The sequence below is a fragment of the Ceratotherium simum genome, chromosome 31 (assembly GCF_057802395.1).
Source record: "Ceratotherium simum simum isolate JZ-2026a chromosome 31, ASM5780239v1, whole genome shotgun sequence".
NCBI lineage: Eukaryota > Metazoa > Chordata > Mammalia > Perissodactyla > Rhinocerotidae > Ceratotherium > Ceratotherium simum.
In genome coordinates this window covers 3,915,031-3,933,319 of record NC_141930.1, presented here as the reverse complement: position 1 = coordinate 3,933,319, position 18,289 = coordinate 3,915,031, and the positions used below count along the sequence as shown (strand labels likewise).

The 18,289-nt window shown below is 35.8% G+C and overlaps 1 protein-coding gene across 3 annotated transcripts in view; it reads left to right on the top strand.

The window, feature by feature from the left end:
• Positions 1–18,289, top strand: part of RALYL (RALY RNA binding protein like) — a 686,254-nt gene that overhangs the window by 600,162 nt on the left and 67,803 nt on the right. For all 3 annotated transcript variants that reach the window (XM_014795852.2, XM_087420386.1, XM_087420385.1), the window contains exons 5-6: positions 4,309–4,356; positions 14,060–14,223. In XM_014795852.2, coding sequence (XP_014651338.2) covers positions 4,309–4,356; positions 14,060–14,223 — 212 coding nt within the window. The remainder of the gene's footprint in view (positions 1–4,308; positions 4,357–14,059; positions 14,224–18,289) is intronic.

Sequence of the window (18,289 nt, the reverse complement as noted above, 5' to 3'; positions counted from 1 at the left end):
TCCAGTTACCCCTGAAAGTGTTTCTTGGCTATATCACGGGCATCCAAATGCTATCTTGCCCAAAACTAATTCTTCTAGAACCTCCTCCTCCTGACCTTTTCCAGGTCAACAAAGGGAAACACAATCTCCCCAGCTTCTCAACCAAAACAGTGATAAATCCAGTTGAATCTACCTCCAAAACATGTCTTGAATCTGTCTTCACCTCTCCAGCTTTTCTGCTGTGGTGTTGCCTAGGACACTGTTATTTCTTGTCTCACTGAAGGCAGTAACCCTGGACTGGCCTTCTCGCTTCGTTAAATTTATCAAGGTTTTTCCTGACTTGTGCCTTTGTGCTTTCTGTTCCCTCTGTCTGTCGCTTTTCTCCCCTGGCTTTTGATAGGACCTTTCTCATCCTTCAAGTTTCCGGTTATATGTCACTTCCTCAGAGAGGCCAGCCCTGAACATTCTCTTTAAATAGTTCTCCCCCTCTGTTTTTTTCTATCTCATTCATTTCCTTCTAAGAATTTCCTGCTTAAATCTTTTTTTTTATTAAATTATTTTCTGTTTCCATCACTGTCAAAGGAAAATTGCACCAGACAAATTAAACAGGAGAGGAAGACTTTATTCAAGACTATTGAAGTAGAGGATAGAGGTTGAACTCAATTCCTTGAAACAAAAGGCAGGGGAGTTTTTAAGAGGTGGGGTGAGCTAGTGGGAATAGTGGGGAGACCGGTCAATGTGATTAGGCTGTCTGTGTTTGCTAGTGGGCTCTTATCAAAGTTAGGCTCCTACCCTCCCCAGAGACTGGGAGATAGAGGCCCTCTCTTTCTTGAGGATTACATTTCAAAGATGCTCCCAGGTCCTTGAGAAAGGCATTCCTAGGTTGTAAAACCGTCAAGAGGCTGTGAGAAGATTTACCTGTCAAAGAAGCAGAGAAAGAATTTACAGTTCCAAGTTTTCTGAAGAAAATGCTCCAAGAAAAAAGAGGTCAGAGACCTATAGTCAGGAAGAAACCTGTCTATAGTTTAGTCACACTGAGGAGAATAGTAAGGCTCTCTTGATCACCACTAAATCGTAAGATTCATGATTAAAGAAGAAACTATTTCACTTCTACACCTAAACGCCTAGTATAGTTCCTGACACACATGTCCTTAATAAAATTTTGACAAATGAGCATATGAATGACTATGCTACTAGATACTTACCTGTGTTTTCTAGAGTATTTAACATCTCTAGACCTCAGTGTCCTGTAAAGGCAATAATACTCAGCATCTTATAGCTTGTTGCTAAGGTCAAATCAGATTGTGTGTGTAAAAGCACCAAGAATAGGGTTTCAATAACTAGAATGTTTCCTTCCACAGATGCCATGATTTTTAACAAACTCTAAACAAAATTCTTAAAGTGATGCACTATTTCGGTCATCTTTTTTTGCTTTGCTTTGACTGTTGGAAACCTCATTTGTGCTATCCAAACATGAAAGCTATTGTACATACATTTTTATTCTACTAACATATTTTCCCCCACCTTATTGAGCTATAATTGACATATAGCATCGTGCAAATTTAATGTGTATGAGATGTTAATTTAATACATTTATATATTGGAAAATGATTACCACCATAGCATCAGCTAACACCTCCATCACATCACATAATTATCATTGCTTTAGTGTCCATCAATGGATGAAAGGATAAAGAAGATGTGGTATATATTTATATGTGTGTGTGTGTGTGTGTGTGTGTGTGCAATGGAATATTATTCAGTCATGAGAAAGAAGGAAATCCTGCCATTTGTGACAACATGAATCGACCTTGAAGGATTATGCTAAGTGAAATAAGTCAGATAGAAAAAGACAAATACTGTATGATATCACTTATCTGTGGAATCTGAAAAAGCCAAAGTCATAGAGACAGAGTAGAATGGTGTCTTCCAGGGGCTGGGGGGTGGTGGAAATGGGGGAAACATTGGTCAAAGTGTACAAACTTTCAGTTATAAAATGAATAAGTCTGAGGATCTACCAACATATTCTTAAAAAAAAATAATTACACATAAGATACAATGATGATTACCCATGGCAAATGTGAGTAAAAGTAGCATTCTAACAACAGGGTTTGGAACGGGTGTGTTGTGTCCCTTGTTCTCTGCGGAACTAAGTGTATCACAATGAAAGAGGTGTATATGCTGCGGTATCAGGAAGGTTTTGAAGTGAAATTTATACCTTCAGGTTTGGTGGTAGCCAATAGGTTGTCTTTGAAATCTCTCAACACAACATCATAGTTGTGTCTACAGCAACAATATAAACTAAAGCATAAAACATTACTACTGTAAGTCTGTGACTGTCAGACGAACGTGGCTATTTTTGCTCTCAGTTTAGGCAATGGCCTCATTGTCCTCCTGGGTTTGCACAGGTGGATACAGCAGTGATGCTCTGGCCAGACGATGCTCAGTCTTCCATCTAGACACTCACCTGGAGGAGGTCTCCACTTTGCATTTCAGAACTTGAGTTTACACTCAATGTGTTGCATTAGACAGTGTTGGAGGCAGAACTAACCCTGTCTAATAGGCTAGATGTGCTATAGCAGGCTTTTCCCTTCTGAGGAGATAGAAATACATTTATCCCTAAATTCCCAGAAGAAATAACAAGTCCTTCTGAACATGTTCTTTCAATTTTTGTAACATAAGAATAGTTACAAACTAAAGGACTGTTAAATTGATCATTTTGGGGAATATAAAATTATGTGTCTGTTGTAGTTCCAAAAAGTGAAACACAGAATTACTATATGATCTAGCAATTCCACTTCTAGGTCTATACCCAAAAGAAATGAAAGCCGAGACTGTAACAAATGCTTGACACCAATGTTCGTAGCAGCATCATTCGCAGCAGCCAAGAGGTGGAAACAACTCAAATGTCTATCAACACATGAATAGACAAACAAAGAGTGGTTATATCATTATATATTATATATCTTATTATTATATACAATGTTATATTATTCAGTCATAAAAAGGAATGAAATTCTGATACGTGCTACAAAGATAAACCTTGAAAACATTATAACTTAAGCCAGATTAAAAAGGACAAATATTGTATGATTCCACTTATATGAGGTGCCTAGAATAAGCAAATTCATAGAGACAGGAAGTAGAATGGAGGTTACTAGGGGCTGGGGGAGGGAGAGTGGGGAGTTGCTGTTTAATGGGTACAGAATTGCTGTGTGGGATGATGAAAAATTCTGAAAGTGGACAGTAGTGATATTTGCACAACATTGTGAATCTACTCAATGCCACTGAATTCTACACTTAAAAATGGTTAAAATGATAAAATTTATGTTATATATATTTTATGACAATAAAGAAATAAATGAACTAACATTAAAAATAATTACTCCCATGTAGCGCAGATACCGCATTCATCATGAGATTAAGTTTCTTCCAGGTTGGGGAGGGTTGCAACCTGTCATGAAAAAAGCTCCAGACGTAGATTCAGAAGGATTTTTCCCCAGTCTCAGCTCTGTCACATACTAGTGATAGAAAATCTGAGCAGGTTACTTAGGTCCTTTGCACTTTAGTCTTTTCCAGTTCCAGCATCCAACAGAGCTGTTTTGAGGACTAAAATTAAAAGGAAATAATGCATATGAAATGCTTTGTAAATTCCAGCAATTGTACAAATGGCTGGGGGCAATTTTTATTAAATATTCCTTTAAGGAGCTTAGTTTTACTAATCTTATCACTAAAAAGCACTTATTAATTCCTATTTAAATACCCTAAAATATTAAATTATTATTGGTAAGATTCAACCAAAGTGTTTTTTTTTCTCTCTGTATTGAATCATAAGATTTTTAGAATGAAAGAGAAATGCAGAATTTCTGAGGAAACCACATTCCTCTTTACCATTCCGATAGTGAATGGGCTACTAACCTTTCCATTTATATTATTTCCATACCTCTTGTTCATTGTTTAGCCTCATTGTACATACCTTAGGAAGAAGATATAACTATATTATATCTTGTCTGGAAAAAAAATGATCTTCATTCATAATTAATTACTTCTTTTTAAACTATTTAAAAATTTTATTTTATTACCTGCTCTCGTCTTCCATTCCAAACCATACAAACCATTATCAGCCTCTGTATTGTCAGACATATAAAAATAATTTGCCATGGCACTATATCCAAGTGGACGTTATCTTGTAAAACCCTTTGGATACATAATTACATTGAAAAATAGATGTTTTAAAAGTAACAAATTTCTTGCTGTAACGTCATAAATAAATACCAAAATTAATGTGGCTGAAACAAATGTCAACTAATTTTTTGTTTCCCTCCTTAGTGGCTATGTCTTTGACTATGATTACTACAGAGATGATTTCTACAATCGGTAGGTAAATTTTTCATCTTTGTTTCCCTTTGAGTTAGATTATCTTTTAACTATTTTGTGTAGTTTATTCATAAGTATTCTTGATTGATATGTTTAAAATAATATTTTATAGTAAAAATTTAAAAAATACTTTACTAAGTCCCCCAAAATATAATATAGACAGATTTTCCTATTTTCATTGGACTTACTAAAGGATAGCTACGTCTTGGACTTTTAGGACTTTGGAGGTGCTTAAGCCTAAAATTTGGTTTCTGACATTTGGATGATATTGTAAAGATTTGATTAACCAGTATTATTTTCCAGGTCTATTGTTGACTTAGAAATCTTCAAGACTGAGCATTTTGTAAACTCAGAAAATGACTCCAACCTTCTAAAATACATCTGCTTTCATATGACACATTGAAAATGCTATATTGGTTAGATTTGGTAAAAATTACAAATAGTTCTTGCTTTGCATGGTAGTATGGGACCAAAAAGGAAACGATGCAAAGTGATGTTAATAATCAGTGGAAAAAAAATAAGATTCTCCATGACCTTTAAAAAGGTTCATCAAAACATTAAAAACTCTCTTACTCTCCGTTATAAGTATATAAGGAAATGCGGTAAAACTAATAGTTATTTAGTACATTGTATTTTAAAACAGTAAAAATATTGAGAATTAATGTGTTTTATTTCTTTGTAAAAAGACTTATCTAGAGTAGCTTGAACAATGCTTGCAAACTTGAAAAAACTGTTTGTAACAGACATTTTAAATAGGGAAGAAACTTCGTGATCCCTTGTAAGGGTCTCGTTCCATTTGCTCCAGGCACACGGGTCTGTTTTCAGTTCCACAAGAACACCGTGCTCCTTCCTGCCTCAGGACCTTCCTCTGTGTTGCCCTTTCTTTTAGACCTCCATCCACCATCTAGTTAACTTGACTTCATCCTTCGCATCCCAGCATGAACACCACTCTCAGACTCATTGAGGTTCCTCTGTTCCCATCTCTCAGCACCCAGTACTGTTCCTTCACAGCACTTCTCCTGGTTTTGAATGCTGTGTTTCTTTCTGTGATGGCAGTATTTGAGTCACGTCTGCCTTCCTCCATGAGGACAGGAAAGATGCTCAGTTTTGCAATTCGTGTTATTAATTCATCTCCTTAGATTTAGAGATTTTGCTTTTCCTAAGGTCGCACAGTTAATTAATGACAAAACTACAACTATAATCTATCCATTTAGATTCAATAATCAACTGTATGAATATGCAAAACAGAAGAGGAGCAATATCAGTCTATGGAGTTAAATAAAAGGAAACAGCCTTACCTAAATGGAAATCAGACCCACAACCATACCTTCATCACCACTATGCTCAAACTACTGAGTTAAGTTATTTCACTAGTTATCCCTTTATGACCAAATATGAATTTTTAAGGATGATTTTCTCAAATTTTTATAATTTCTACAAAATATAATATTTTATTTTAAATATTAAGTAGCTTGTAATCACTTGTTCTAAAAATGATGTGATGAGCTGGCAGCATTAAAATAATCCCATTTACTATTAAGATAACATTTGGATAGCCTTTATACTATTGGAAAATTTTAGTTTTTGAAAATTTTAAAGACATTTTCTAATATAGCATTTTTTTTTTCAGGATGCAGAACACTGTCCTAATTGTTATGAATAAAGTTTTCAATTAATATATATTGTCTTTTCGTTTGTCAGTATGAAACTATTTTAGTATTGTAATCTCTAAAGTGTTTTCTATAATATGACTTCCTCCCACATTTAAAGAATTTCCACCTAAAATGGAGTTTGGTCTAAATGACAGGAGACCCAAGTTCTGGTAATTAATCGTGTAATTTTGGGCACGTAGTCAGGTTTTCAGTTTTCTCATCTTTAAAAGGAAGCCAAGATCTGCATTTTACTGTGTATGAATTATAGCTCAATAAAATCACTAGATAGATAGGTTGATTTATTGATTGATAGATCGATCTATCCCTGTCAAAGAGCCAAGAGCCTTAATCAACTAAAAAATTATAGAGCCTGAAGCTTTCAGATGCCTCTCCACTACACAAAAACCTAACTCTGAACAATTTCCAAAATCATTTATTTGTCTTATATAAAATCTGTTTGGCTTATAAGTGTGCAAAAGATCAGTATGGTTGTATTGCTAACAGATTGTCTGAGCAGTCTGTGCTCTCATTAACTTTTCCATTTATTGCACTTGGCTACCAGTGGTATACTTGGGAGTTCCCTGTGAACATAGATTCCTGTGAAAGGAAAACAGAATGGAGAGGCCAGACAAGATAGGAAGCTTACAAAGACAGTGCTAACAGTTTTAGCCACAGTAATTCCTCGTAAATTACATCCTGCTCATTTCCTCTCATTTTGCTAGTGATGCAAACTTAGGCAAGTTATTTAACATGGCAAAAGCTGTTTTCCCCTCCATGAAGAGAGCATGAAATTAATTCTTGCCTCATAAGATTGTTCTGAGGATCAAATGAAATAATATATGTATAATGATCAGCATTATGCTTGGTATATTTTTAGTGCTTAATCAGTTAACTGTTAATGACAGTTAACAGTAACTATTAACAATGATGGTGAATGTATTTCTTACACTGATATTCATGTAGTAATGTCCCTATGACTCAGAAATAAGCTGGTTGGTCAGTTGTCATTCCATAACAGTCCATTGTAACACCTCTGGATGATTCTCTTTTTGGTTTTCCTTCTGCTCCCAGAGCATTCCAGGTGCAGCCAAACACACTTCCCTGCAGAGAGACAGCACTCAGCTCTTTCCTTTAACCCCACACTGCTTTGTTTTTGGTCAGGAAAACAGAAATTGCATAGTTATATTTAACAGGGATAATTGTATGTAAAAACTTTCTAACTAGGAATTAAGGAACTGAAAAAGTGAAAAGAAAATGTTATGGTCTAATGGAGTTAGCAACCACGGGGAGCAGCTACCCCCTGTAAGGCTGGGGAAACGGAGGCAGAGGTTGGGATTATCAAAATTTAATGTGGAAAAAGGAACTTGCAGAGCTGGAGCTGTGAGGAGGAGGTTCCGCTCAGCTAGTGCTGCTGTGTCTGAGCCCAGAGGGAGACCTGTGGGGCTGGAACCCAGACCTCCAAGGTAGCATGAAGACACTCTTCTGCAGCTGTTGCCAAATTACTCAAACTGGATTCAGCTGCTGCTACTGGAATGAATGGGTGCTGCCGGGATGAAGAAATAAGGCTAGAGTAGTGCTGACAAGAACAGGAAGCACCCTGTCTTCCTGCTCCAGCCTTGCAGTCTCGCTCTCAGGTCCTTTATTGGCTGAGCCTAGTAAGGAGCAGCAGGCCCCACAGGAATGTGACTTACAGAGTCCCAGCCCCAGCTGTAGCTAAAGGTGGGCCTGAGGCTGTGAGATTATAGCTTAGTAACTGACATGCATCCACATCATATTGTTATCCGATTTCTGCCAGTTTGGCGATTCTAATGTAATTGGGCAATTTTCAACCCTTAAACAGTTTTAGCTTAGAAAACTTCTTTACACAAAGTTCCATCTTTTTGTGATTGTTTTGATACATTGACTCACCAGTAACTTTTCCAAAGACTAGTTTAGTGTCTATCCATGGTTTCAGAGATCATGAAGAGTATCACTAAATAATAGACTTGAGTGGTTATTCTAAACTTTCATATTTTTATATTACACAAAGCATTGTCCAATGATTTACAGCATTTAATGGTATTTTCTTCTAAAAGGTCAAGTATGACTCGAAATGAAGGACATTACGTGTTATTAAAACTAAGCATAAATATTTATACTCTTCCAAGTAAAGGACAAGGAGATGTATATCTAAAAACATATTGACTCCCCCGGGGAATGTTTTCAATTGCTGAGATATTAGCAGTTTTAATCCAACTTTTTTTCAATACTGTCAAGAAGAGCACTGAGCAGTTTATAACCTCCAGTAATGAGTAAACTTTCGTTAATAGAGAAAAAGAAATGCCAGAGGTGCTATACCATATAGAAAACATACACTGTATACATATTAAATGATTCAAAATGGGCATTGTTCAACGCCAGAACCATTTGGCCTTGTATATATTAACAGAAGAGAAGTTACTAGAGTTGCAATGTTAATGAAAAAAACTCTAAGTCAAGTTGCAGTTGTCTCAGATTATTGATTAGTAAAGCACAGTATATATTCATGAATATTGGAAAAACATATTAGCAAGATGCAATGTCTGTTTCATTATGCAAATTTAAGTTAGCCTCTGGTAGAATGGTATTCCACTTAAAACATTTGCAAATTACAGCACGGTACAGTTGACAAAGGGTATGATTTGGAGTCAGAAGACATGAGTTTCAGGCCTGTGTGCACATGTTAACTGGTTAAACTTGGGCAAGTCACGTCATCCCTTTCTCGTAAGTTTTCTTCATGGGCAAAACGGCTTAACAATACGCACATTACAGAATTATAAGAATTAAATGAGAGAATAATTTTATTGATTTATAACCTTACAATTGCTATTTGAATGTATTAACGTTTTAATTACCCAAAGCTGTACACAAAATATAGCAGATAGCAAAGTTGTGCAAAATATAAAGACTACACCGAGGTCAAAATATTGCAAAAAAGATCTTTCAAGATTTCAAATAGCTTGCCTTTAAAAGCATGTTCGAGAAGCATTTGCACAATATCCAGGGAGGGAACTTCACTGAAAATCTCAGAAAAGTTTAATGATAAAAAACAGAAATAAAAATTATTCATTTATGGGTCTCAAGTGAAGTGTGCCTTTAAAAATTATTTTCTGATTCAGTTGTAACCAAAAGCTTATTTGAAGTCAGGGTGGAAATTATAGACAGATTTTATGAATTTTGAGTAGTTCTAATAGTGTAGAAAACAGATATACAAGTAGGATATAAGAATCATTCATGTGGATTTCAAATATATCCTTTCTTAAGAATGAATAGGCATTTTAATTTGGTTTTATAGACTATACATCTGTCAGAAGTTAAGCATGCTGAAGAGGAGAGTTCAAGGCTGAATCAAGACACAGGGAAAGATCTTCTCTGGTCCTCTGGTCATTGATCTTCACATATGTGCTAAAGGGCCCAGTGAGAACGTGGCCCTGAACTTGTTCTTAGGTTTTGGCTCTGGGTGGCCCAGGTATTTAGGCCCTAGTCCAGACCACATATTTCTGTTAGATTAACCACATAGTGACTAGAAGTTTTGATTCATAAGTGGGGAAAGTGAAGATCTCTTTTCATGAAGGAAATTTAAAAGAAAAAAGATAATTACCAATTCTTGAAATCACTGTTTATCTAAAATGAAAATTTAGTGTTCAGTGACAAAATACTATGCAAATATTACATTTTCGAAAGTTTTTCTTGAATTTTAAAATCACATTAGTTGACAACGGAAAATAGGCATTAAGTCAAAAGTCCACGAGGTACTGATTTATTAGAATGGAGTGTCTCTACTTGAAAAATGCAGGACAGCCATTAAAATAAACATTAGGAAGACAATTTAGCAGGCTTGAGAAATGTTTTTAATATAAACCGAAGAGAATTAGCTAGAATACATGACTGTGCATGTATTATGTTTTCACTATGTGAAAAATATGGATACCTGGAGAAAAAAGATTAGAGAATGATGGTAGTTATTTCAGAGTGTGAGAGTGGGAGTGTGTTTTTTTCTAAACCATTGCTTTATTATTGTTAAAGCCTAATAATAACAAACTTTTAATAAATACAAGCATTCAAAATTATATTCATTTTATATGTCAATATGCCATTATATTCCCTTTGTCCAAAAAGGAGTTATTTTTTAATAGCTGATATCCTTATTCTTCCTAGAGACAAGTTATGTTTATTTTTATCAAGTAAATTAATACTAAAATTATTTACCAGTTTTTAGCTTTTTCTAAGTAATAAAATTCCATATCCAGATATTATTAAAGCAAACAAAATTCCAGGCAAGAAATGGGCACAGGAAAAGTAGAAATATTTATTAGATAAAACAAATTAAATCCTCAAATTTCCTCAATGGGTTGCTTTTATTAAAATTTGACTATATTTATTTTATTTACTGCTTGAGACTAGATCTTTTAGAGTTTTTATTTTAAAATAGACCTTTGGGAAGAGGGAATTATGTTTGGCTTCATTATAAACCATTATCTATTTGACCAGTAAATATTAGGGGGAAAACAGTATTCTTATTTCTTTGAGAGTTTTTATTTTAAAATAGGCCTTGGGGAAGGAAAAATTTTGTGTTTGGCTTCATTATAAATCATTATCTATTCGACCAGTAAGGTAGTAGAGGAAAAACAGTATTCTGACTAAGCAATATTAGGGAAAATGAAGAACCATTAAAGAAAAGGAGAGGGAATATAATTCTAAGAATGGAAAGAACAAAAAAATAGGAGGAAGGAAGAAATTTCCAGCTTTTAACTGACTTTTGAGATTTGGATTCCACTTAATTCTGTTGGATTACAATCTTTGTTGTCAGTCTGTAATCTTTAATGGACTATTTCCTTTGTCTTGGCGGTATGTGCCAATCTAATATTTTGTAAAGGCAAAATTTCTTTGATTTGCTGTAAACAGAATTCTGATGAGAAAGCCAATGCTTGTATCTCCTTCACATGCTGCCTTTCACCTACTTCCCCGTACATTTAGAAGAACCCCTACATCCCATCTTGCAATCCCAGGAAACCTGCCCCCCTTCCCATCCTTATCTTGTTATGTTTTAATGCATTAGGATAATACCCAGTCTTCCTTCCTTTCGTCTCTGGTAAATTTGCGTGCCCAATCAAAATTAAGAAACTCTCCAACTCCATTAAATTTTGCAAATTAAAAAATTATGCTCTCATGTGAAATGCCATATGGTTGTCCCTCAGTATCCACAGAGGATTGGTTCCAGGATGCCTGTGGATACCAAAATCCCCGGATGCTCAAGTCTCTTATATAAAACGGCATAGTATTTGCATATAACCTACACACATCCTCTCATATACTTTAAATTATCTCTAGATTATTTATATACTTAATTTAATTTAAATACTATGTAGATAGCTGTTATACTGTATTGTTTAGGGAATAAATGACAAGGAAAAAAGTCTGTACATGTTCAGTACAGACACCACCATCATAGGTCTTTGATACACAGTTGGTTGAATCCCTAGATGGGAAACCTGTGAATACAGAGGGCCGACTGTACCTTTCTTTAGTTTTGTTTTATAAATTACATATCACTTTTAAAAATTTAAATTCTGATACTGCATATCTTCCCATTTGAGTGGCAGAAAAAATTGGAAAAACTTACCTGATTCCTTGATGAGAAAGGAGAAATCTCTGTTTGAAGCAACTCCCCAAAATATTCAGAGAACAAGGGCTGTGCTGCATAGGAATTGACAACAAAGGACACAACTCATACTGAGTATGTTCCTAAAATGTACTAAAAGTACGTCACAAATACAAGGAACAAATGCAGCTCTCTTTTCTCAACATACGATCAGGCCTGGCCAGCACTGGAGGCTCTATAATCCTTGGCTGGAAGAAACAATCGACATATTGATAAACATTTCAGTTTCCTATAAAGTATTATTGAATTACATCGTAATTGAAGTAGCAGTGAGTGCGGTGGCTTTACTTGCCCTGCATTTTCATTATGGCGCTCTTACATCATTATATATTTTAGTAGAAATTTTCTTAACCCAATTTATAGATTAGCTTATTTAACGAACCTGCTAAATTGTAATTTCATGGCCTGGGGAAATGGTCCCTCCAAAAGAGCTTGCTTCTTATGCCCTGGAAGAGATGAGTCAATGGCCATATTTTCTTTTCCCTCAGTAGCTTTGGGTATCGTAGCTCATGAAAAGTGCCTTCGTGTTTTGGTTCACTGACTTAAGGTGCTCTGTGAATTCAACTTGTAAATAAGTAATGTAGACCCTGTTTTGTGATTGAAATGAGGGGCAGATTTCGTTGACCTTTGGATTTTCCCGCCCCCAGTGGTGTGGATAATATTCATAACCCTTCTCAGCCTCATCCTGCCTGTACTCTTTGAAGTCAACTATAATGTGTTGACATCCGTGACTGGCTCTTTGCTGGCGGTTCTCCGGCACTAATGGACTTTGCTTATTCGCAGAGGATGGCACTTCTCTTGAACTCTGTCTCATTTCATTTCTTTTCCTCTCCAGACAGCTCTTAGTTTCTCCCTAGCATGTTTCCAAAATGCTTTGAACACTTTAGCTCTATACTGTAGGAGACATTCCTTGTACAAAGTTTTGCTTTAAATGTGGTTTATATACTACTTTTTTCCCCACAGTGTCATAGTTTTAAATGTTTCTGAATGAGTATTTGAAAACCAGCCTATCTTAATTGTTATTATATTTTATATATTATTTCCCAAAAAGGGATTATCACATTTTCATCTGTATGTGTAAAGAAGATGTAATTTTATGAAATAATCTATTATAGAAAGTTTTTTTTTATTTTCTTCCTGTTCTTGTCTCACTTCAGACTTTCATATTAGATTATTTTTATTGACTGTTTTAAAGCAATTATGAGAATGTAATCCATATAACGATGTCACAATAAAATATGTAACAATCATTATTTTAAGTCAATAGTGCTATTTTCTTTATAGTGGATAATGTAATAACACATCTGATTCACTGGCAAATAGATTTAAAAATAAATACATAAATATATCTTCATATTTTTTCTCTGACCTTTTATGCTGCTCAAATGTGCTAAGTCATGCAAATATTGGTTGTCTGTGTGTATGCAGTATAAATAACATGAAACTTTTGAATCTATGAATTACATATTTATATAAATGAGTAAATGCTCTTATACTTTTATTCCTTTCGTTGTTTAATGGAAATGCATTGATTGTGGTAAATATCATTTTTTATTTTTTAGCAAAAATTTCTAAGAGTTTTATCGATATTCTTTTTTGTTACAGAAATATTCAATAGCTAACTATACAGATATCTCTAGTCTCAATCTGCACATCTAGCAAATTGTCAGAATAGTAGAAAGATATCCTGATACATATTTCCCCCAGTACTTTAGTCAACAAGGATTGTCCTCCTACTGGAACCATTTCATTCAAACTCTGTCTCCTCCTTTCCACAGTCAGAGGAGACTTTGATTACTTAAAAAGTCTTTACTTTTTAAGAGATATGGCACCATATTCATTTGTGTCTCATAACTGTTTTCTTTAAACTAGTCTTACTTCTGATTTTTTTTCCTTCCAAGCTGTTTTCTGATTGGACAATAATAATTTTATTTGCTTTGTTCCTTATTCTGCATGACCTTTTCCTCTTCAAACTAGTGTGCTAGTAAGCGTCTGATGGGTAAGAGGAAGATTTCTGTTCCTAAGAAGGGTAAATCTGTTAAACCACGCAAAGATATATGCTTGGGAACGAAGGTCAGAATAATTTCAACAAATTGCACCATACTACTGGAGCAAAGCTCTTTGTCCTTTCATGCCTTAAAAATGAGTTCACACTGGACAGTCAGATTCTAATGTTCAGAAACCATAGACTATTTTAGCAGCCTATTTCTTTAGTGAAAAATGAATCTTCTAATAAATACCTGTGTGAGAATAACAACAATAACAAGAACATTTATTGACATTTTACAAGGCCATTCTGTTGATCATTTCACATATTTGATAGAACACTTGGGCACAAACCAACTCTCAGCTCCATCTGTGTTTTGTGAAGGCTGTTTGATTACCACGGGCGTGTGCCTCCGCCTCCCAGGGCAGTAATCCCGCTGAAGCGTCCCAGAGTGGCTGTGACAACGACCCGCAGGGGAAAAGGAGTCTTTTCCATGAAAGGGGGCTCGAGATCTACTGTCAGTGGGTCTTCCTCATCAGGCTCCAAATGTAAGTAATCTTCCTTATTTTATTTCCCTTTTAAAAAGGTGGGGATAATTGTCATTGCTTGAATGCCTAGATTCAATAAATTAATCAAATAATTATGGAGTGCTTGCTATATACAAAGTATTAGAGAAACCTAAAATGGAGGAGAGCTGATGTCTGCTTTCCACCACACTGTATTTCAGGAAGTGACACAGACACAAACATAACTAACAAAAACCCAGGACCAATTTGAAAACAGTTTTATCAGAGCAAATAACGTGCCCTTGACTCACTTAGCTCATGACATATTCTAGTCTGGAAATGGAAAGTTGCTTTTAGTGAAGGAACAATTCCATTTCAGAAAGGAAGTACATATACGATCTTTTCAAAGAAAGATTATGCAAAATTACTACGTTTTGAATATTTGAGCATTAGGATAATTAAGATAGGCAAACAATATAGTAGAGGTATAAAAAACATAACTTACCATACTATTCTAAATTATTATGAGTTATGTGTCTGAAAGTATATTTAATGTCATAAAAAATAAAATATTTACATAATTTCACATTAGTTAGTAAAAAGTAGAGATACAAACTTTCCAACTAAACAGACTGCTAATTTTTTTTTTTTTTTTTTTGTGAGGAAGATCAGCCCTGACCTAACACCTGCCAATCCTCTTTTTGCTGAGGAAGACTGGCCCTGGGCCAACATCCATGCCTATCTTCCTCCACTTTATATGGGACGCCGCCACAGCATGGCCTGCTAAGCGATGGTCACTGTACGCCCGGGATCGGAACGGGTGAACCCCAGGCCACCGCAGTGAAGCGCGCGCACTTAACCACTTGCGCCACCAGCCTGGCCCAACTGCTAAATTTTTTTTTTTTTTTTTTTGTGAGGAGATCAGCCCTGTGCTAACATCTGCCAATCCTCCTCTTTTTTTTTTTTTTTTTTTTGCTGAGGAAGACTGGCCCTGGGCTAACATCCGTGCCCATCTTCCTCCACTTTATATGGGACACCGCCACAGCATGGCCTGACAAGCGGTGCATTGGTGTGTGCCCGGGAGCCGAACCAGCGAACCCTGGGCCGCCGCAGTGGAGCGCGCACACTTAACCGCTTGTGCCACCGGGCCAGCCCCTGCTAAATTTTTATATAGACTATTTCAGAAAAAGTCTAATTTGTTATTAGAGTATTATTGCTAAGGAAAGGATAGCAAAATTTCCTGCTTTCTTTGACATTACATTCTATTAGAGAAGAGACAGATAATATGAAAATCAAAATACGAGATGTTACACGGTAGATCATTGTTATATCAAAGAATGAGGTAGAAGAAAGCAATAGAGAAAGTTGGGAGCATTGTATTTCATAGGATGGCCTATGACTACCTCTTTGCAAGGTGACATTTGAGCAGAGACCTGAAGGAGGTAAGGGAGTGAGATAGTCAGTCTGAAGCTGTCAAGGGCAGAACATTCTAGGCAGAGGGAATTGTCAGTGCAGAGACCTTACACTGGAATACTCAAGAAACAGCAAGGAAGCCAGTATGGATGCCCTAGAGCAAGGGAGGGGAAATAAGGCTGGAAATAAGGTCAGAGAGGTAGAGGGAGGGCGAGTTCCCCGGCAGCTTGGTAGGCCACTGTAGGGACTCTCTAGTTGCTCTGCATCCCAACCCTTTAAAACAAGTAAGGCCAATACTGTTATCCCAATTTTATCAGTGAGTAAACAGAGAAGGTCACATTGCTAGTAAAGGGTAGAGCCAAGCCTGGAACCCAGGTCTTTTAATTCTCATACCCATATGCTGTCTACTACAGAACACTGCCTTTTACCTTAGCACCGTCAGAAATATGAAGAAAGAATCACTGTTGAAATACTTTGCTTTTATGTGAGAATGTGCATATTATTATCAGCTCAGGAAGCAGGAAGGCACTGATGCTTCTGATAACTCTAACTAAAGTTTGGTGTGCTCAGCATTTGAATGAGAATTTGACTTAGCTGATATAACCTAAATAGCAAATTAAATAAATTTACAGTTCTCTGTGTACTTACCCATTTATCTACTTATTAGGTGGATAGATAAATATGAATCTCCTTTTTGAGCCTTAGTAATAAAAGAAAGTGAGTTTCTGCAGCAGTCTCTAAACAGAGTCTTATATGCTCTCAGATTATAGTCAAAAGCAAAGAAAATTCTCAAATGTGATTCTTGCTGTAGAAAATTGAATGTTGAATTGCCTGCTAGGTTTATAGAAAACTTTTTCTACAATGGTAATATCAACTTAATTTCAAATAAAAATATCTTAGGCATCTGTGGATTCTTTGCCCTGTGGTCACTTTTAAGACAATGTTTATCAGTAGAAGCATTATTGTCATTTTGGCCATGGCAGTTCAACATTGTGTAAGAGTCTTCTGAGCTTTGCGGAACATTTAGGATCCCTGACCCCCAGACCCTAAATGCCAGTAGCACTCCTCAGTCTTTGTAACAACTCTAAATACGGTGTCCATTTCTAAGTGTTCCCTAAGGAGATGGTACCACCCTGGTTTAGAACCACGGTTGGTGGCCATTCTCCCTCAAGTGCAACTAAGACTCAGCCACTTGATTGCAGTGTACCCCAGGGTCACAGAGGAGAGTCGTAGTTTCCAGAAATTATTTTAAGGGCAGTGTCTTAATATTCAAATCACTAAGTTGTTTCTGGCCTTTTTATTTTTTGATTTCTAGTTTTCTTGGATCATGGAGAGAGAATGGGGATTATAAAAAAAATTTTGAGAATCTTATTAAGAATTTCTCTTGGTTCTGTACTAATTGGATATTCTCAATGGACATATAAGCAGAATATACTTTTTGCTTTTAGTATAGAACTGTGTGTGTGTGTATTCCCTTGTTCATTGTATTGCCCAAATCCTCTGTAGACTAGCCCTTTTGTGGCAAATTGACGGGTCCAATTCTGAAAGTGATTATTTAAAGTCCTCTGCCATGATAGCAATTTTATGAAGTTTTTCTTTCTCTGAGGTTTTGTTTATATCCCATTTTGCTTGGATGGTTTTTATATATTGGTTTACAATAATAATAATAGAAAAAATAATAGCTAAAACTTTTTAGTGTTTATGACAACTATTGTTTCAAACACTTTACATGTATTAACTCATTTATTCCTCATAACTGCCCTATAAGTGAGGTATTATTACATTCCCATTTTACAGGTATGGAAAATGGAGCATGGAAAAGTTAAATAATATCCCTAAAATCACAGGGTTGTTCAATAACAGAGCGAGTGACCACAGCCTGGTTCTGGAGTGTAAGCTCTTGAGTCTGTGCCCTTTTCAATACTGCCTCTCTATAACTTCTTGGACAATGGTAACTTTTACATTTATAATGTAATATAATATCCCATTTACTGTTTTTAGCCTTGAATTCTACTTTGTAGAATTGGCTGATACTTGGATCTTTTGCTGATAGGGCTTTCTTGCAGTTTTCATTTCCCTGATATATCCCTTTATTTTCAGCCTTTGTTTGTGTATTAGTTTCCCAGGGCAGCAGTAATAAATTACCACAAACTGAGTGGTTTAAAACAGCAGAAATTTGGAGGGAGAAATCTGAAATCAAGGTGTCAGCAGAGCTGTGCTCTCTCTCTGAAAGTTCTAGAAGACCATCTGTTCCATGTCTTTCTCTTAGCTTCTGGTGTGCTGGCAATCACCGTTCTTCAGCTTACAGATGGACCACTCCAATCTCCAATCTCTGCCTCCCTCATCATGCGATGTCTTCTCTGTGTCTCTTCTCCTCTTCTTAGGAGGACACTAGTCATATTGGATTAGGGCTCACCCTAATGACCTCGTCTTGACTAAGTCTGCACAGACCTATTTCCAAGTAAGGTCACATTCACAAGTACTGGGGATTAGGACTTCAACATATCTTTGGGAGAACATATTTTCAACCCATAACACTGTCACTCTATTTTTGTATATTTCCTAAAAACAACATATATCTGGATTTTGTTTTTGAAAGCAATATGAAAGTCTTTGTTTTTTTATAGGGAAATTTAACTCTTTTACATTTATTTGATTAAATAATATATTGGATTATCTTCCTTCCATCTTTATT